Source organism: Hyperolius riggenbachi, chromosome 5 (assembly GCF_040937935.1).
Source record: "Hyperolius riggenbachi isolate aHypRig1 chromosome 5, aHypRig1.pri, whole genome shotgun sequence".
NCBI lineage: Eukaryota > Metazoa > Chordata > Amphibia > Anura > Hyperoliidae > Hyperolius > Hyperolius riggenbachi.
Genome location: NC_090650.1, coordinates 31,762,319 through 31,781,012, shown reverse-complemented (window position 1 = coordinate 31,781,012; position 18,694 = coordinate 31,762,319). Strand labels below are relative to the sequence as shown.

General features: G+C 46.1%; 1 protein-coding gene across 4 annotated transcripts in view; it reads left to right on the top strand.

The window, feature by feature from the left end:
• KCNH2 (potassium voltage-gated channel subfamily H member 2) overlaps window positions 1-18,694 on the top strand; it is a 380,786-nt gene that overhangs the window by 222,353 nt on the left and 139,739 nt on the right. For all 4 annotated transcript variants that reach the window (XM_068235401.1, XM_068235399.1, XM_068235398.1 and 1 more), the window contains one exon: window positions 5,576-5,790. In XM_068235401.1, coding sequence (XP_068091502.1) covers window positions 5,576-5,790 — 215 coding nt within the window. The remainder of the gene's footprint in view (window positions 1-5,575; window positions 5,791-18,694) is intronic.

Sequence of the window (18,694 nt, the reverse complement as noted above, 5' to 3'; positions counted from 1 at the left end):
AGGCTGACCGGATTAGCCCAGATTGTGTGATCATCCCCTTGCATAAGTAGCCGCTGCCAGGTCTGCCCCCCCATGTGTGGCTGTCAGAGGTCATTAACCCCTCATTGCTTGGATAGCAGCAGTGCAGGGAGGTAGCGTTAGCCAACCCCCCCCCCCCCCCCCCCATATGTGTGGCTGTCAGAGGTCATTATTTCCTCATTGCTTGGATAGCAGCAGTGCAGGGAGGTAGCGCTTGTCTGAAGCAGATTGAAGGCTTTCATACAACCAGTATGAAGGAACAGTGTGACAGTCTACTATCCCTATGGTCACAAAGATATGCATTTAATAGAACACTGCCAACTATGTGCTCCTTGGACAAGGCACTGGTTGCATTAAAGTGGCATGAAACACTGCTTTTAAAATCATGAAAATGTAACACCTTAGACACTTGGGGGGGGGGGGGGGCGTTTAGGCATTGGATGGAGATTTCGTGTTGGACGCTTAAAGAGGAACTGTAACCAAGGATTGACCTTCATCCCAATCAGTAGCTGATACCCCAGGAGGGTCTGTATGGCTGATATTGTGGTGAAATTCCTCCCAGTGTGATGAGGTCCTGACACTTTCCTGTCTGTGAACCTCATTGCATTGTAGAACTGGGAAATAACAGCTGTTTCCAACTGCCAAGCAACCAGTATCTCCTTCCTGTACATCTATTAAAAAAAAAACCCAACCTTTTAGCCTATCGCATTGTTAAGGTATGTGGTTATAGATAATGGCAGTTGGTGCTGTCTGTTTTTTTCATGTCTGCAAGTAGTAAAGATGATTACTTGCTGGCTGATTGTGAATCAAACAATATGGATAAAATACATGGTGAATGCCAATAAGTTCTTGACCTCTCTTCTATTTTTTTTAACTTCTCACTTTGCAATGTATTGATTTATTTGTGTTCCCTATTCACTAAAGTTCCTCTTTAAGGAAAACCTGTAACAACAAAAAGTTCCCCTGGGGGTACTCTCCTCGGTAGGGGGAAGCCTCTGGATCCTATCGAGGCTTCCCCCATCCTCCTCGGTCCCACGGCGGGCTCACTCTGCCCCTCCGAACAGCGGGGATGTAAATATTTACTTTCCCGGCTCCAGCGCAGGCGCAGTATCGGCTCTCCGCTCGGAGATAGGCAGAAATAGCCGATTGCTCTTGGTCCGCTCCACTGCGCAGGCGCAAGTCTCCTGCACCTACGTAGTAGAGCGGACCCAACAGAGATCGGCTATTATCGGCTATTTTCGCCTATTTCCGCAACAGCGCCCCAGCGAAGGTAAATATAGCAAGCTTTGTCAGGCTTGTCGAGCAAGGATTGCAGGAGACTTTGGGGGAGCCAGCGCTGGACTGCCTGCAGCTACAGGGGTGGGGGAAGCCTCATTGGGACCCTGAGGCTTCCCCCTCCCGAGGTGAGTAACCCCCAGGGGAACTTTTTTTTGTTACAAAGTCTCTTTAACCACTGAAGTCTATCTGGACGGAGATATCCCTCCAGATAGACTGTGCTGCTGCAGCGGCGCCATGCGCGCGATTACGTGCGCTCCCGCAACCTGCCGTTAGCTCCGAGATAAATGAATGGGAATATAGTTCCCATTCATTGATCTATATCCCTGGCAGAAAAACCGCCAGTCTCTTATCAGAGGCTGCGGTCTTTCTGCAGAAAAAAAAAAGTTTCCTGTCCTCCTAATGCTTCCTGGAAGCAAGATCATTCTCTTCCAGGACTTTTTGACTGTGGTCATCTTGTGGCCAAATACGGTAGTAAAACTACACCTACATACATTTTTTATTAAATAAATACAATATATTACATTTAAAATTAACTGTTTATCTCCCACACCAAAAATTACCCAAATATTTTTTTTATTAAAAAAAAAAATTACAATTTAAAAAAAACAAAAAAACAACATAAATAGTTACCTAAGGGTCTGAACTTTTTGAATATGCATGTCAAGAGAGTATTTTTTTTAATTATAAGTTGGTAAATAGTGATGGACGGAAATTGAAAAAATGCACCTTTATTTCGGTGCCATAAATTGTGATAGGGTCATAATTTAAACGGTATAATAACCGGGACAAATGGGCAAATAAAATACATAGGTTTTAATGACGGTAGCATGTATTAATTTCAAACTATAATGGCCAAAAAATGAGAAATAATGATTTTTTTCCTTTTCTTTCTTAATCTTCCTGTTAGAACGGATTTAGGATAAAATAATTCTTAGCAAAATGTACCACCCAAACAAAGACTAAATGGTGGCGGAAAAATACAAGATATAGATCATTTCAGTGTGATAAGTAGTGATAAAGTTATTGGCGAATGAATGGGAGGTGAAAGTTGCTCAGATGCATAAGGTGAACAACACTGTAGGCTGAAGTCGTTAAAGAGATGGGTGGGGTTAGGCACTAGGAAGGAGGTTCTTGTTAGGCATGTACAGGGTAAGACATTGGGGGCTGGTGGGGTTCTTGTTAAGCACTTATGTGAGAGAGTTCAAGTAAGAATGGGTGCTAGCGATTGCATAGGAAAATGCAGTATCAGTAAACTAAATTACCAATATTTTGTAGTTAGCTGCACCACCAATGAACCAAGTCATGCGGTGCCTCCCCTATACCTACTCCAGCGTTTGCTGTGGAGGGGAGTGGTCTAATAATGGCCCGGTGGTTTGACAGTCTTGCTCATTATATCTTCCAGTGAAACAGAGAACACGAGATTTGGAAGTGCTGATCACGTCGGCTGACAGTTACACGGTGTCGGGGTAGGGATGACGTTTTTTCATTAGTAATAATGAGGCACGAGTTGCTTACACAGGCTGGGCAGAGCCAGATCTGTAGAGCGCAGCAGAATGTCTGTCATGTTTCTCGTTGCACAGTAATTATTATGCCTTGCGGGAAGTCGTTTTATGTATTCGAGGTGCGGCAGACTCTTGTGTTTTTGCTTTGTGGGCAATTTCAAAACTCTCTTCCCTCTTGTCCAGTAATTTCTCTGCAAGAGGCAATTCAAGATGGATGCTTTATGCATCTTATTGTACAAGTTAAAGAGGCCCTGTAGTGACGTATAGTAGAATGCAGTAAGTTAATCAGAATACCCACTTTTACGGTAATTATCAGGATCAGAAACACTTCCTATATCTATATATTGCTGAATTTTGGTATGTAGCCCCGCCCTCCCATTGATGTTTAGCCTAGGCTGATTAGCTAGATTCCTTGCCATCCCCCTCCCCTCCTCTGTAAAAGGCCCTGTCAGTGAGCGTGAGATGGCCAGGTCATGCACTTCTGCGCATGTGCTGGCCTGGCTCGCCTCCTTAAAGAGAACCTGAACTGAAAATAAAAAGTCAAAATAACTATACACAGGTCATACTTACCTCCTGTGTAGTCTACTATTCAATCTCTTTCTCCTCTCCTGCGTCCCGTTTGTCCACTGTGATCAATGAAATTCTCCATCCTCCATTTTGAAAATGACCATTACCCCATAACAGCTTCCTGGTCAGCACACTGTTAAACTGTAATATCACCCACTAAAGCCATAGGGAAACATGGACATTACCTTGCACATTGAGTTGTTACTGACAGCTGCTTATATATAACTGACAGCAACTGGCATATTTCAGTTCTGACAAAATATTGTCAGAACTGGAAGGGATCACTGTAAGAATAAAATGGTGAGCTTCTGAGAGGAAATGACAGTGCGGTTAGTATGTAATATTCATTTGCAGCTCTGTCATGTGTTTATTTTAAATAATTTTACTCACTTCAGGTTCCCTTTAATCACGCTCCTGTGGCCGGGAGCACTCTGCATATGCGCACTATATTAAGTTTCGTAGCAGTGCATGCACAGAACACTCCCAGCCACAGGAGTGTGATCAAGGAGGCGTGTCATCAGGCCAGCGCATGCGCAGTAGTGCGCAACTTGGCTAACTCATGCGCACTAACGGGCCTTTTACAGATGAATGGAAGGAAACAGTAAGGAACGGGAGGTGCCGTAGCCACCATTTCATCTGGACATTACGCCTTGGGTATCCTTTAAAGTGAACCAGATACGAAGCACCCTCATGTATTTTACCATATAGATCAGTAGGAACAGTAGAGAAAACACCTACCCTGCTCTCTGTTTCATTCTGCACTGCACAGCTTGCTTCTAATCAGCCCTGATAAAATCCCCGACTGAGCATTCAGTCTGGCTTTGCTATAATAACTCAGCTATAATGATTCCTGAGCAGAGCCACAAGGGGCAGGCTTGGGCTTGAAAAGACAGCACAGAAGACAGACTGAGCTATAAATATTCCTGAGCAAAGCCAGACTGAAAGCTCAGTCAGGGATTTTATCAGGGCTGATTAGAAGTAAGCTGTGCAGTGCAGAATGAAACAGAAAGCAAGGTAGGTGTTTTCTCTAATGTTCCCACTGATATATATGGTAAAATACATGAGGGTGCTTTGTCTCTGGTTCCCTTTAAAGTTTCAAAAGCTTGCAAGGAAATCTTGTACTGTTAGTCATTAAAGGATACCCGAAGTGACATGTGACACAATGAGATAGACATGGGTATGTACAGTGCCTAGCACACAAATAACTATGCTGTGTTACTTTTTTCTTTGTCTGCCTGAAAGAGTTAAATATCAGGTATGTAAGTGGCTCAATCCTGACTCAGACAGGAAGTGACTACAGTGTGACCCTCACTGATAAGAAATTCCAACTATAAAACACTTTCCTAGCAGAAAATGGCTTCTAAGAGCAGGAAAGAGATAAAAGAGGGTCAATAGTTCATATATTTTAGCTCTGGCATACTTTAATGAATGTGTCATTGAGCAAAAACAATAAAACAGTTAAAACTTAAAACATAGATTTAAACATAAAATAAAACTGTGGAATATCTTAAAAAGTCATTTTTAGGAAAAGGAAGATAGATACAATTGCTTATTTCATTAGTTTATTTTCGCTTCGGGTGTCCTTTAAAGGTATCGCCTAAATAACTTTTGTTGTTATATCTTCGGATTCCTATTAAGTGAAACTATTTAAAGTGAACTGAGCACCATTTTTAGCACCCAGGGCATCAATAGAACATGAAAAATGCATGCCAACAATATGTCGCATTATTAAAATAAACTTCCATTATACCTTTTCTTTTACATTCAAAGTTTAGCAATTACGTTTTATTAGCCTACTTCAGCAGGGCTGCTCCTCCATCCCAGGCCACAGAGATTTCAGGAAGCTAATTGTTTTATTGTAGTCATTACCGAGAAGTAAACAAAACCTTTTCATCAACACAAGGGGGTGGATAATTTGGACAGTTTCTTCAAAGAGATTATCTACAGTGCATGTGTGAAGATAGCATCTCTGACTTCTATAAATAAGGACTGTGAGAAGGGGAAGGGGGAACATGGCAGCTTCAATGCTATGAGAAATTTCAGTGAAAGAAAGGGTGCTTAGTTCCCTTTAAGAAATAAATTTGCACGGTTGAAGTGAAGACATGTTCCTGGTCTCCACTTCCCTCTTAGTAGTTGACTTAGGAAGTCCTCAGAGATATGTCCAAATAAAATGATGAATATTGAGGTCTAAGCAGCGTTTCTTTCCACAGGTGCCATGAACAACGTCCGAATGAATCTCCTGAACTCCACGTCAGACTCGGATCTCATGAAATACAGAACAATCAGCAAGATTCCCCAAATCACGCTAAACTTTGTGGACTTTAAGGGAGATTCCTTCCTCACATCGCCTTCCAATGACAAGGAGATCATCGCGCCCACCAAGCTGAAGGACCGAACCCACAATGTCACAGAGAAGGTCACCCAGGTAGGGGGTCATCTTCCTTGAATATTTTATAGCAGATAAGCAGATGTTTGTCATTATCACACTGGTGTCCACTTGTTGATCAGATGCAGCCCTTGTCTGTTTGTTACTCGTGATAAGAAATAATAGTGAAAGGGAAATGGTGCAAGATTGTACACGAAAAAAGGGCACCCAGATCTTTTGGTGCACAGAAAAGCCAATAGTAGAATATTGGTAAGTTTACCAATATTCTACTGTTATAGTGCAAATGACGAGAGTAAATTTCCAATATTTTACTACAGCTAAACATAACATTATTCTCACACTGAACCCTAACCTTAACCACCCCACCCATGGCTAACCTTAACCACCCCCTTCCCCCATGGGTTAACTTTAAAGGAATACTTAAGTCACTTTAAAAAAATGACTTTTACTCACCTGGGGCTCCCCTCAGCCCCCTGCAGCTGAACGGTGCCCTTGCCGTGTCCCTCCGATGCGCCTGGTCTCGCCGGTGGCCACTTCCGGTTTGGCCGTCACCGGCCGACAGGCTGTGGACGCGGCTGATTATCCGCGTCCCCGGACGCAATAGCGCCTTCTACGATGCTATTGCGTCCGGGGACGCGGATAATCAGCCGCGTTCACAGCCTGTCGGCCGGTGACGGCCAAACCGGAAGTGGCCGCTGGCGAGACCAGGCGCATCGGAGGGACACGGCAAGGGCACCGTTCAGCTGCAGGGGGCTGAGGGGAGCCCCAGGTGAGTAAAAGTCATTTTTTTTAAATGACTTAAGTATTCCTTTAACCACCACAACCATGGCTAACCTTAACCACCTCCATTCCTAAATAAGCAGCTCCTGGCTTCAAATAGCTGCAAGGGCTGCCATTGTTCAGAAGCTCAACCCAGCAGTTTTACAACTAGCATTGTCCAGGCTAGGTGTTAAATTCTTTAACTGTAACTGATGTTTTCTGTTTGAAGTACAATGGGGGGTTTGTTTGTGGTCAGTTAAGTCTAATGAGGTGATTTCTTATCTGTGTTCCACAATCTCCTGCTCAGTGACCACAGGTCCTTTGCGGACGGACAAAGTGGCTATTTTAACCCTTAGATGTAAAAAAATGAGGTAATTTGAAAGTTTTTTTTAATAATAAACCACATTTTTAGAATGCATTTTTAATTTGCTATAGAGCTGCCCTGGGTGTTAAAAATGATGCTCGGTTCACTGTAAGGGTTAACCTTAATCACCACACCCATGGCTAACCTCAGCCACACACCCCACACACCAATGCCTAACTTTTACCACCCCCTTCCCCAAGGGTTAACCTTAAAGGGAAGGTTCAGGGAGGGTGGTTAAAAAATAAAAATCAATTTCCACTTACCTGGGGCTTCCTCCAGCCCGTGGCAGGCAGGAGGTGCCCTCGCCGCCGCTCCGCAGGCTCCCGGTGGTCTCCGGTACCCGACCTGGCCAGGCCGGCTGCCAGGCCAGGTCGGGCTCTTCTGCGCTCCAAGGCCCGGCACTTCTGCGTCCCACGCCGGCGCGCTGACGTCATTGGACGTCCTCCGGGCTGTACTGCGCAAGCCCCAGGTAAGTGGAAATTGATTTTTATTTTTTAGCCACCCTCCCTGAACCTTCCCTTTAACCAATGCACCCACGGCTAACCTTAACCACCCCCTTTCTCCCACAGGTTAACCTCAACCACCACACCCACGGCTAACCTTAACCACCACCCTCTTCTCCAAGGGTTAACCATAACCACTGCACCCACCGCTAACCTTAGCCACACACCCCCACACACCAGTGCCTAACCTTAACCACTCCTTTGGAAGCCTAACATTAACCACCCTCCCCCCTTCCCCCAGCTAACCTTAACCACCTCCTGCACACCTAACCAAATAAATCCATTAGCCACAGGCACCCAAATTTCCTGCTTCTGCAAATACATAACTGGGTTGTTGAATTTACCAATACAGACAGACATATATATCGAGGTTGAAAGAAGACACAGGTTCATCAAAATCATCTTGACACAAGGCACAACAACTAAACTACTAATATGAATAGCCTAGGGAGGTGCCAGCAAAGTAGACTACTATTTTTAAGGATATTCACCATATTTATACTAGAGATGGGAAGTTTGGATCTTTTCAATGATCCGGATGATTCGAATCGGATCATTGAAGAGATCCGGATCTTTGATCCGAATCTCGGATCATTTTACTACCGAAGCATTCGGGGGTGAAATGAATAGCAGGACAGGTCTTTCCCTGCTGTGGACAGGAGAAGGGGAGGGTGGTGGAAACACAGAGAAGGGGAGAAGATGGACAGAGATGAGAGGAGGGACGAGCAGAGAGCAGAAATGTTTGCTTGCACACAATACCCACATGCTGCAATCATGCTTTACATGTATTTCACCTATATGTTCATCTGTGTACTTTAAATGCAAACCTCGCAGTGAAAGAAAGCATTCCGCAAAGCATTCCCAGAAGTGAAGTGCAGCTGATTAGTGCCGAGTGCAGGAGGATCATATTGCCTTTCAATCACAGTGCCTGCAAAGTTACTGAGCTGTGCTGAGCTGAGCCAAAAGTTTCCAATGTGATCACTGTGCAGCACTACGGAACAGCCAACCTATAATGGGCAGCACATTGCAGCCAGTATGTGTGTTCTACATATATCTGGCAGTGGCACCCATGTCCCCTCTACCTGTCCCTGCAAGGCTGGCTCCTCTGAGTCCCCTCCAACAGAGCGATCCATCTCTGCTCTGCTTCCAGGACCCCGCTGCCCGCTGAGAGGGGGGTGTGTCACTCCTTGCCCCGCCCCTTTTCGGATCCGAATCACTCATTTTGATGATTCGGATGATTCGACTCACAATATAGATTCGGATCAAAGATCCGAATCGTTCATGATCCGGACAACACTAATTTATACTTAGGCATAGAAGGCACTGAGACCTCAGTGTCCAGTCCATGCTGGAAATAACAATATGTCGATGAAGAGTTTGGACAATTCTTCTGCTCTAGTGCTTTGTTGCAACCACACATTGTATTGAGATCAGAACTTCAGTAGCTGTAGTCCCATTGTGGTCTTTGTCTACCAGAGCCTACTCAGATGGATCTGTAGTCTATAGAAGAGCGTAGAGTCCCTCAGGGAACAGCATTAATAAAACAATAACCGTTGTATAATGTTCTCCCGCCTTCGTGCTCTTTTCATGCTCCTGTCGTAGGTTTTATTCACTTTTACATGAAATAAATGCAAGCTCAGAATGAATCCATAAACCTTTCTGAAAAATAATATTGCAGGAAGATTTATGAGCGGAGAGTTCTTGTGAGCAGGCGAGATGGCGCGTTGTAGGCCGCGGGGCTTTTGTTGCTGTGCTGGATGATTTGATTTGGATGAAGGTAAAGCCAAGCTGTGGCGCTATTTTCCCGAGACGAGGGAAGCGATGTTCTCAAGGCTTCCTCAATGAAGATGGATTCGGAGAGCTCAGGGCTTGTATATCACGGTGATTAATGACCTGCCATATAAATTAATAAAGATACGCCGCTGCTTTCTGTTGTCTGCTCTTCAAGGTTCCGTGTGTCTAATCGGAACACCAAGTGCCCGCTGCCGTGCGGCAGACCAAATGCGTAGCGTCATCCGCAGCTTCATCAGCTCTGTTTAGCATAGTGGCTATTTCTGGTGCGCTAATATCGCTAAAAATCACCACACATTTGTGTTGCGTTTTACTGCTTCTGAATTGCCTAGCTTGATTGTGTTTGGAGGTGTTGTTTTGATTTATGATTAGGGGCTTTGCTGTTGGTGTATGATTCAGCCATTCGTTCTACTATATGATCGGGGTCTGCATGTTGGTTTATGATTGGACCTTCCATTCCAATTTATCATTGGAGGCGAGTACCATGGGCTTCCTTTTTATCTATGACTGAGAGTCCACAGGTTGGTTTATGACTGGGTGTCTGCTAGGCCTGAAAGATAAATCGAATTTAAACCAAAATCGCGATCACCAAGATCACAATTTTGGAATCGTCAAAGCAGCAACTTCTGTGATGACATCATTTCGCATTGGGAAAGTTTGAAGAAGTGGCTTCAAACTTACCCCAAGTCCCAGCGAGTGCGGCCAGCAACATCGGCAGTGTTGGGCACACCTTCCGCATGAGTCCAACGCTGTCCATCCTCTCTTGCCCTCTGCTGACTTTTGTGCACGGCATACTTCCTGGCTCCTGTATGTCACATGACATACAGGAAGTATGCCGTGCATTAGAGCAGGGCTTTTCAACTTGTGGTACGCGTACCACCAGTGGTACTTTGCTGTTGGCCAGGTGGTACATTCCAAGTTTACCTGCTTCTTAATTGCCCACCTGATGCTTGTCCTGGTCCCGTCCTGCCTCCACAAAGTTTGGCTACCCCTCGCAGCCCCGCCGTCACTGTGCACCGTTCGCCTGGCTGTCTCTTCACTGCGCCCGGGTTACCACTGATCTGAGGTCTGAACTATTACAAAGGACAGCACAGTGAGGAGCAAGCAAGGGGGAACCGAACTTTGTGGTGAGTCACTGCCCAGCTCTCTGGTGGTGGGGGAGGCTACCTGTATTGAAGTGGGGGGGGGGGGGGGGGACTGGATATGCTACCTATATTGGCAATCTACCTGCAGACTGGTAATAATGGCAATCCATAGGCTTGCAATCTTATTTTAATCCTTTTCCCCACCAATGCCTCCTGCTATTCCCCTCCCATATGTCCCCCCTTTTCTTAAAGTGTACCTGTAAGAAAAAAGTGCCCCGGGAGGAGGAAGCCTCTGGATCCCAAAGAGGCTTCCCACTTCCTTCTCAGTAGAGGGGATCCAGCGCTGGAACCCCTCAAAGATCTCCTTGTTTGTGTGAGTGTATGCGCGGTAGTGGCTCTCTGCTCGGGCTCCGATGGAAACACACGAGTCTGATCAGGTCACATCTATTGCGCAGGCACACTGGTGGTACTTGCAATTTTTCAGGTGATAAAAGTGGTACAGTGAGTGAACAGGTTGAAAACCCCTGCATTAGAGCCTGCAGGAGGCATTGGATAGACGGGCATTGCTGGACTCTTGCTGGAAGGTATGTCCAGCTCTGCCGCAGCTTGGGGGACAGAGCGAGTACAGGGAGACATAGAGGGGGCGCAGAGGGGGGCACAGAAGAGACAAAGGGGGCGAGAGAGAGACCCAGAGGGGACACAAAGAGAGACGTGGACAGAGCCGCACAGAGGAGGGGAACAGTGCTTGATTTTAAGGAAATCGTGAATCGAATCGAAATCATGATTTCGGACAGAAATCGATCAATTCAATTTTTTCCTAAAAACGTTCAGGCCTAGTGTCAGCTTGTTGGTTGGTGATTGGGTGTATTATGGTGATTTATGGGGGACCGCTCCTTCTCTCCCTTCTGCAGAGTGAAGCTGTGTAATATTTGCCTGCTCCAGCACTGGGTCTTTTCTATTCTTCCAGGCAGCTCTGTGCTTGAATACCTCCATCTCTCAATCACGTGACGTGCATCATGAGCCAGAGGTATGCAGCATGGAGTATGCAGCCACCAGGAAGAACCAATGTAGTGCCAGAGCAGGTCAATATTACTCTACTCCACTGGGCTTCTGTCCTTGGTGGAGAGAGGGAGCCAGGGGAAAACGGGGTGTGTGTGTTAAAAAAGCATAACCTGCGTATCCAGGATGCAGCGTTTCGGGTCTCACAGTAGAATGCGTTTGTGAGCTTCAAATATCCGGAAATGTCCATTGTAGTGTACGAAGCCAGAACAGCTACATGTATGGCACATCTACAACCTGCTGTGTTCTTTACATGCATCAATCAGTTCCTGTAATACCCCCTGCAGTTGTGTTCCATACACACTTGCTGGGCAAAACCTCCACGGCTGCACTGACTATTGAAATCAATAGGCACACTTGGGAATCACACGTCGTTACAGTTCGTTCATGTTTTGCATTTGTGCTTTTCTGTGCATTTTTGTTTGTTTTCTGCCTTCTCCTCGCATGATGCACTCATTCACAATTACAATGTCTCCCACCGCATACAAAACATCACGAACGTACGGTGGCATAGACCCGAGAATCGCAGTGAAGAACGCCTCTGCGTGTGTTCCCTGCCTCTGGTACACACTGGTTACGCTTTACGCTGCCTTTGCGTTTTGAAAAACGCATCCTCTGACTTGAATGAAAATCGTGGCAAAGTTGGAGAAACAGAACAATTTTTTTTTTCTCATTCAAGTCAGTGAAAATGCTTTTTTTAACCACTTCACCCCAAAGGGGTTTTTACCCTAACGGACAAGAGCGATTTTCACCTTTTATTGTTCACCCCTTTCATTTGCCAATAGCTTTATCCCTACTAATCACAGTGAATGATCTACATTTTGTTTTTTTCACAACCAATTGGGCTTTTTGCGGTTGATATTTGTTTTCAGTAATTACTTTATTTGCTATGCATTTTAAAGGGGAAAACAAGGAAAAAATGAAAAAATACACTATTTATCCAATTTCATACCCTATAGTTTTAATATAAACACTGCTACTGTGCATAAAACCCACACATTTTATTTGCCTATTTGTCCTGGTTATTACAATTATGTCCTTAGTACAAAGTATGGTGACAATATAGTATTTGGAAATAAAGGTGTATTTTTTCTTTGGTGTTTTTTTTTTCACTATTTTCACGTTGCGCATGCACAGAGGCAGCAACACTGTCTGACTTATAAAAACGTCCTGGGGCCATTAAGAGGCTCTAACAGGACGTTTTTATAAGACAGCTTGTCATTAAGGGCCTGTTTCCACTAGCGCGGAAACCGGGCCGAATCCGCAGAGTTTCCCCGCAGGTAAATTGCTTGGAGAAACTCTGCCATAGGAAATAATGGCGCCGCCGGCCAAATCGCTTGCCCTAGCGATTCGGCCAGCATTGCCCTCAGTTTTTGCGCGGGAGGCAGCTAATCCCATAGCCGTGCATGACAGACCCGGAAGTGCCGCCGCGCGCGTTGGCTAGTGATAACGGGCCCTTACTGGTTAAAAAAAAAAAATATGCAAATGCAGACGCAAAACCAGGGCTGTGGAGTCGGTACAAAAATCATCGGACTCCTCACTTTATGAAATGTCCGACTCCGGGTACCCAAACATTTCTCAGACTCCACAGCCCTGTGCAAAACGCAGCCAGTATGCACCTATGTTTGCTTTAATAGTGCACACTAGGTGCATCTCATGTCCGCTCACCCTTTATCCAGGGAATGGGATAGTTGATCTCTTTCGGATCGGTCTGTGTAAGGCTTCCCCATTCCCCCCCTTCTGTGGCTCCTACACACTCAGTCTTGTACTACATGACCCAGATTGCTGTAAATGATCTCCAGGGATCCAGCATCAGGCAGGTGACAGATGTGGACAGCACATGCTGACGCAGCTCTCAGCAGGCCGGTCTGACATGCGGATGGGACAGCGCCGGCTGCAGAGTGGGATTGTTTTGTACGCAAGGTGCAGGAAGTGTTATCCTCTCATTACAGGGAGTAACTGATGGCTTTGCATTGTGCTGATTGTCACTGTTTTGTGATGCTAGAGGCTGCCGTACGAGTTATAAATTAATGTTTGTGTGATGGGGTGCTGAGCGCTGCAGAAGTTTATCTATATTGAGGATCTCATTTATTAAAGTGTCCCAAAGGGAGCCTGTCAGAAGATCACAAGGTATGAGCTTAGTCACCTGTGTACAAGTTACCAGGAGGTGGCAGTAGATACCGTTACCTTGCCAAGAATCTGCACTTCTGTGTGCTACGCAATGACTGATCCCAGAGTATGCACATCACACAGTACCCAACTCTCATGTCCCCGTCCCACAATCCACTGCAGTTACCTTTCAGTCAATCTTTAATAGACAAAATCACATGTGTTTACAGGGTAGAGGTTAGGGGTTATTGTAGGCTGACTGATAAGAAAGAAGTAAGAGGTCGGTGCTGTGAAATGAGTGATAAGGGTTGAGGGGAGGGGCAGTATTATAGAATAACCAGTAAGGGTAGAAGGGGGGGGGGGGCAGTGTTGTAGAGTAACCAGTAAGGGTAGAGAGGAGGGGGCAGTATTGTAGAATAGCCAGTCAGGGTAGCGTGGAGGGGGCAGTGTTGTAGAGTAACCAGTCAGAGTAAAGGGGAGGAGGCAGTGTTTTAGAGTAACCAGACAGGATAGAGGGGAGGGACAGTGTTGTAGAATAGCCAGTCAGGGTAGAGGGGAGGGGGCAGTGGTTTAGAGTAACCAGTCAGGATAGAGGGGAGGGACAGTGTTGTAGAATAGCCAGTAAGGGTAGAGGGAAGGGGGCAGTGTTGTAAAGTAACCAGTCACAGTAAAGGGGAGGGCGCAGTGTTGTAAAATAGCCAGTAAGGGTAAAGGTTAGGGGTCAGGATTGTAGAGTTACTGGTAAGGGTAAAGGTGAGAGGTCATGGCTTTACAGAATAACCAGTAAGGGTAGAGGGGAAAGGTCAGGGTTGTAGAATAACCAGTAAGGGTAGAGGTGAGAGGTCAGTGTTGTAGAATAGCCAGTAAGGGTAGAGGTGAGAGGTCAGTGTTGTAGAATAGCCAGTAAGAGTAGAGGTGAGAGGTCAGTGTTGTAAAATAACCAGTAAGGGTAGAGGTGAGAGGTCACTGTTGTAGAATAGCCAGTAAGGGTAGAGGTGAGAGGTCAGTGTTGTAGAATAGCCAGTAAGGGTAGAGGTGAGAGGTCAGTGTTGTAGAATAACCAGTTAGGGTAGAGGGGAACGGTTGGGGTTGTAGAATAACCAGTAAGGGTATAGGTGAGAGGTCAGGGTTGTAGAATAGCCAGTAAAGGTAGAGGTGAGTGTTGTAGAATAGCCAGTAAGGGGATAGGTGAGAGGTCAGGGTTGTAGAATAGCCAGTAAAGGTAGAGGTGAGAGGTCAGTGTTGTAGAATAGCCAGTAAGGGTATAGGTGAAAGGGAACCTAAACTGAGAGGGATATGGATTTTTCCTTTTAAACAATACCAGTTGCCTGGCAGTCCTGCTGATCTCTTTAGGTGCAGTAGTGGCTGAATCACACACCTGAAACATGCATGCAGCGAATCCAGTCTGACTTCAGTCAGAGCACCTGATCTGCATGCTTGTTGAGGGGCTGTGGCTGAAAGTATTAGAGACACAGGATCAGCAGGAGAGTCAGGCAACTGGTATTATTTTAAAAGGAAAAATCCACATCCTTCTCAGTTTAGGTTCCCTTGAAAGCTCAGTGTTGTAGAATAGCCAGTAAGGGTAGAGGTGAGAGGTCAGGGTTGTAGAGTAACCAGTCATGGTAAAGGTGAGAGGTCAGGGTTGTAGAGCGACTGGTAAAGCTATAGGTAATGGGTCTTCTCCTGCTTGAGGGCCGTACATGGTATGAACGGACCAGAATCGGTGTGTATACAGCTGTCACTGCACATCCAACGTCTGTGAACTGAGAATTTGGAATTTTTTCCCCTGGAAAGTGTTGTTTTAATCTTTTTATAGAAAGCGGCCTATGAAACTGACTCTTCCTTATTAGGCATTGTACGTTGTGATTCCCTGCGTTACTGGCATTGGGTTTAGGCTACATGAGCTGGTGCCGGTCACAATACTTCTGGAAAAATATCAGAACAGGACACAAGAGAACCCTCACCAGACCGCATTCAATGAGGATTAGAGGCCAAGAAGTCCCGGCTTGGGGGCTCTGGAACCTGCTGCGCTCTGCCCTGCAGCATAAACTGGCCGCTATGGGGGTAAGTACTGTACAAGGGGATAACTGTCCGGCCTCTATTCTGTACAGACCTGTGTGCGTGGAGCGGTTGGGTAGAGAGGCTGAATCTGGTTGGTTTAAGAGTAACTATAGCCAATGATTGAACTTCATCCTAATCAGTAGCTCGGATATTGGGACTATTCAAGGGAGGAGCCAAGCTGGGGGGGGGGGGGGTAATGTGTGGGGCTGAAACGACTGTCCATTTGGTGGTGTTTGTTTGGTGTTGCCTCTCCATCTGCATGTGGTAATAGTATTTCTCTTATGTGCGAGATCAATAAAATTAATCATTAGAAAAAATCCTACTCAGTAACTGATACCCCCTTTCCCATGAGAAATCTTTACCTTTTCTCAAATACTATTGCTGATATTGTGGTGAAACCCCTCCCACAGTGTGATGTCATGACCATGGTCCTGACAGTTTGCTGTCTGTGAACCTCGTTGCATTGAGGGAAATAACGGCTGTTTCCAACAGCCAAGCATGCAACCAACCCTCAGTACATAAAACTCTCAGTAACAAACATTCCGTACAGATCACCTGGCAGAACTAAAGATGTCACCACCAGTGATGCATTTCAGAATGTAAATCAGGGAGAGGAAAGACTTTACAATGGCAAACACTGACTAAATAATCTATAAATAAATATTGTAAAACATAAGCCATTTTATTTATTATTTTACTTTCACTACGGTTCCTCTTTGAATGAATGAGGAGCCGCCACATCTGTCAGGGCAGAGCAGTGTAGTCTGTGGACTTTGTGTGTGCTGCTCCTATATACAGGTAGTCCCCAACCGACGAACAGCCTCATTTCTGAATGGCCCGCTGATAAGAATGGCCTGAAAATGTGAAATTTGATTCTGTGGGAACCAAGTGAATTTAAAAAAAAACAAAAAAAAACTTACAGTTTTTGAGAAAATCTATTTTAAAAATTTGGAGAAGAGAAAAGGTTTTTTTACACTGAGGACGCAGATAGACAAAGGTGACACAATGGGGGGGACATGGAGCACAAGGGAACAGAGGTGACACAATGGGGGGACAAATGGGCACAAGGGAACAGAGATGGCAGTGTGGGGTAAAGGTGGCACAAGGGAACAGAGGTGATACAGTGGGAGGCAAAGGGGCACAAGGGAACAGAGGTGACACAGTGGGGGACAAAGGAGCACAAGGGAACAGAGGTGATACAGTGGGAGGCAAAGGGGCACAAGGGAACAGAGGTGACACAGTAGGGAACAAAGGGGCACAAGGGAACAGAGGTGACACAGTGGGGAACAAAGGGGCACAAGGGAACAGAGGTGACACAGTGGGGGACAAAGGGGCACAAGGGAACAGAGGTGACACCGTAGGGAACAAAGGGGCACAAGGGAACAGAGGTGACACAGTGGGGAACAAACTGGCACAAGGGAACAGAGGTGACACAGTGGGGGACAAAGTGGCACAAGGGAACAGAGGTGACACAGTGGGGGACAAAGGGGGACAAGGGAACAGAGGTGACACAGTGGGAGACAAAGGGGCACAAGGGAACAGAGATGGCAGTGTGGGGTAAAGGTGGCACATGGGAACAGAGGTGATACAGTGGGAGGCAAAGGGGCACAAGGGAACAGAGGTGACACAGTAGGGGGCACAAGGGAACAGAGGTGACACAGTAGGGAACAAAGGGGCACAAGGGAACAGAGGTGACACAGTGTGGGGGGGGGGGGCAAAGGGGCACAAGGGAACAGAGGTGACAGTGGGGGGACAAAGGGGCACAGAGGTGACTGTGTGTGTGTGGGGGGGGGGGGGCAGAGGTGGCACAGAGGGGGACACTGAAAGCATGGGGGAACAGAGGTGACAGAGAGGGGGGCAATGGAGGCACAGAGAAGGTACAGGGGACAGAGATGGCACAGTGTTTAAACTTATTGATAGATTCAGGTTAAGAATGATCCTGCAGTCCGTATCTCGTTTGTTAACCGCGGACTACCTGTAATCAGAATCATTAATACAACTAACCTTAATCCTTGCCCTAGACCCTCAGCTGAGCCTCCAACGATCACATCAATCCTAACCTCAACCCAAGAGGTAAAGGTCACCTTTGCCTTTGCTTTGTCAATAATAGTGACATGCTGATCGGAAGAAGTCCTGAACTATAAGAGAACCGGTGCTAAAGCAAGCAATGAAATATCTGTAATAAAAGCCGTCGCAGATGAAAGTTCTCACAGCTATGTTGTATGTGGCGGGCAGATAAGGTTGCACCAACATTTTTATTATGAGTTAAGAAAATGTTTTCATGAAAGAGAGGCCACCATGAAAGTTGTTTGTTCTGGATTCTCGTAGCTTCTGCTGATATCTCCTCCTGGAGGAAGATGGCTGGAAACTCCCTGTAAACAGGACATTCTCTTCTCCATGATCACAAGATAGCCTTCATTTCAGAAAAAAAATAATGTCTTATAACTCCAGTTAATGCACAGAGCTTAGTTGTAATACTTAAAGGAAACTAGAGCTGAGGGGAAAAAAAAGTTTTATACATACCTGGGGCTTCCTCCAGCCTCATAAGCTCGGATCGCTCCCACGCCTCCGTCCTCAGCGGCCAGTCTACGCAGGAGAAGTGCGCCCTCTATGTATCTCTCAGGCGACTGCTGAAGAGAAAGACACGTAAATAGCCCACTTCTCTTGCGCAGACTGGCCACGACTGGAGGAAGTAACGGGACCCGGTGCAGAAGACGGAGAAGGCTGAGGACGGCGGCGTGGGAGCGATCCGAGCTTATGAGGCTGGAGGAAGCCCCAGGTATGTTTAAAACTTTTTTTTTTCCCTCAGCTCTGGTTTCCTTTAAGTATTACAACTAAGCTCTGTGCATTAACTGGAATTAGGTTTTCCTGAAATGATGGCTATCTTGTGATTATGAAGACAAGACCTGCACCCGCAGACCCGCTACCCAATTAAATCAAAATGGGTACCCCGAAACCGACCCGCATTTTGAGTGAGCCGCGGGTACCCGACCTGATGCCGTGTGCAGGTCTAATTTTTCAGACCTGACCCGCAGCCCCGCTACCCATTACCGAATTGCAACCTGCTTTCTGGTGAATCTGGTACCCACACCCGACCCTCAAACCCGATAAAAATCAAAATGGGTACCCGAACCCGACCCGCATTTCGGGTAACTCGCGGGTAACCGACCTGATGCAGGCCTCTAGCTCCGGGTCTTTCAGTGTTTGTGGTG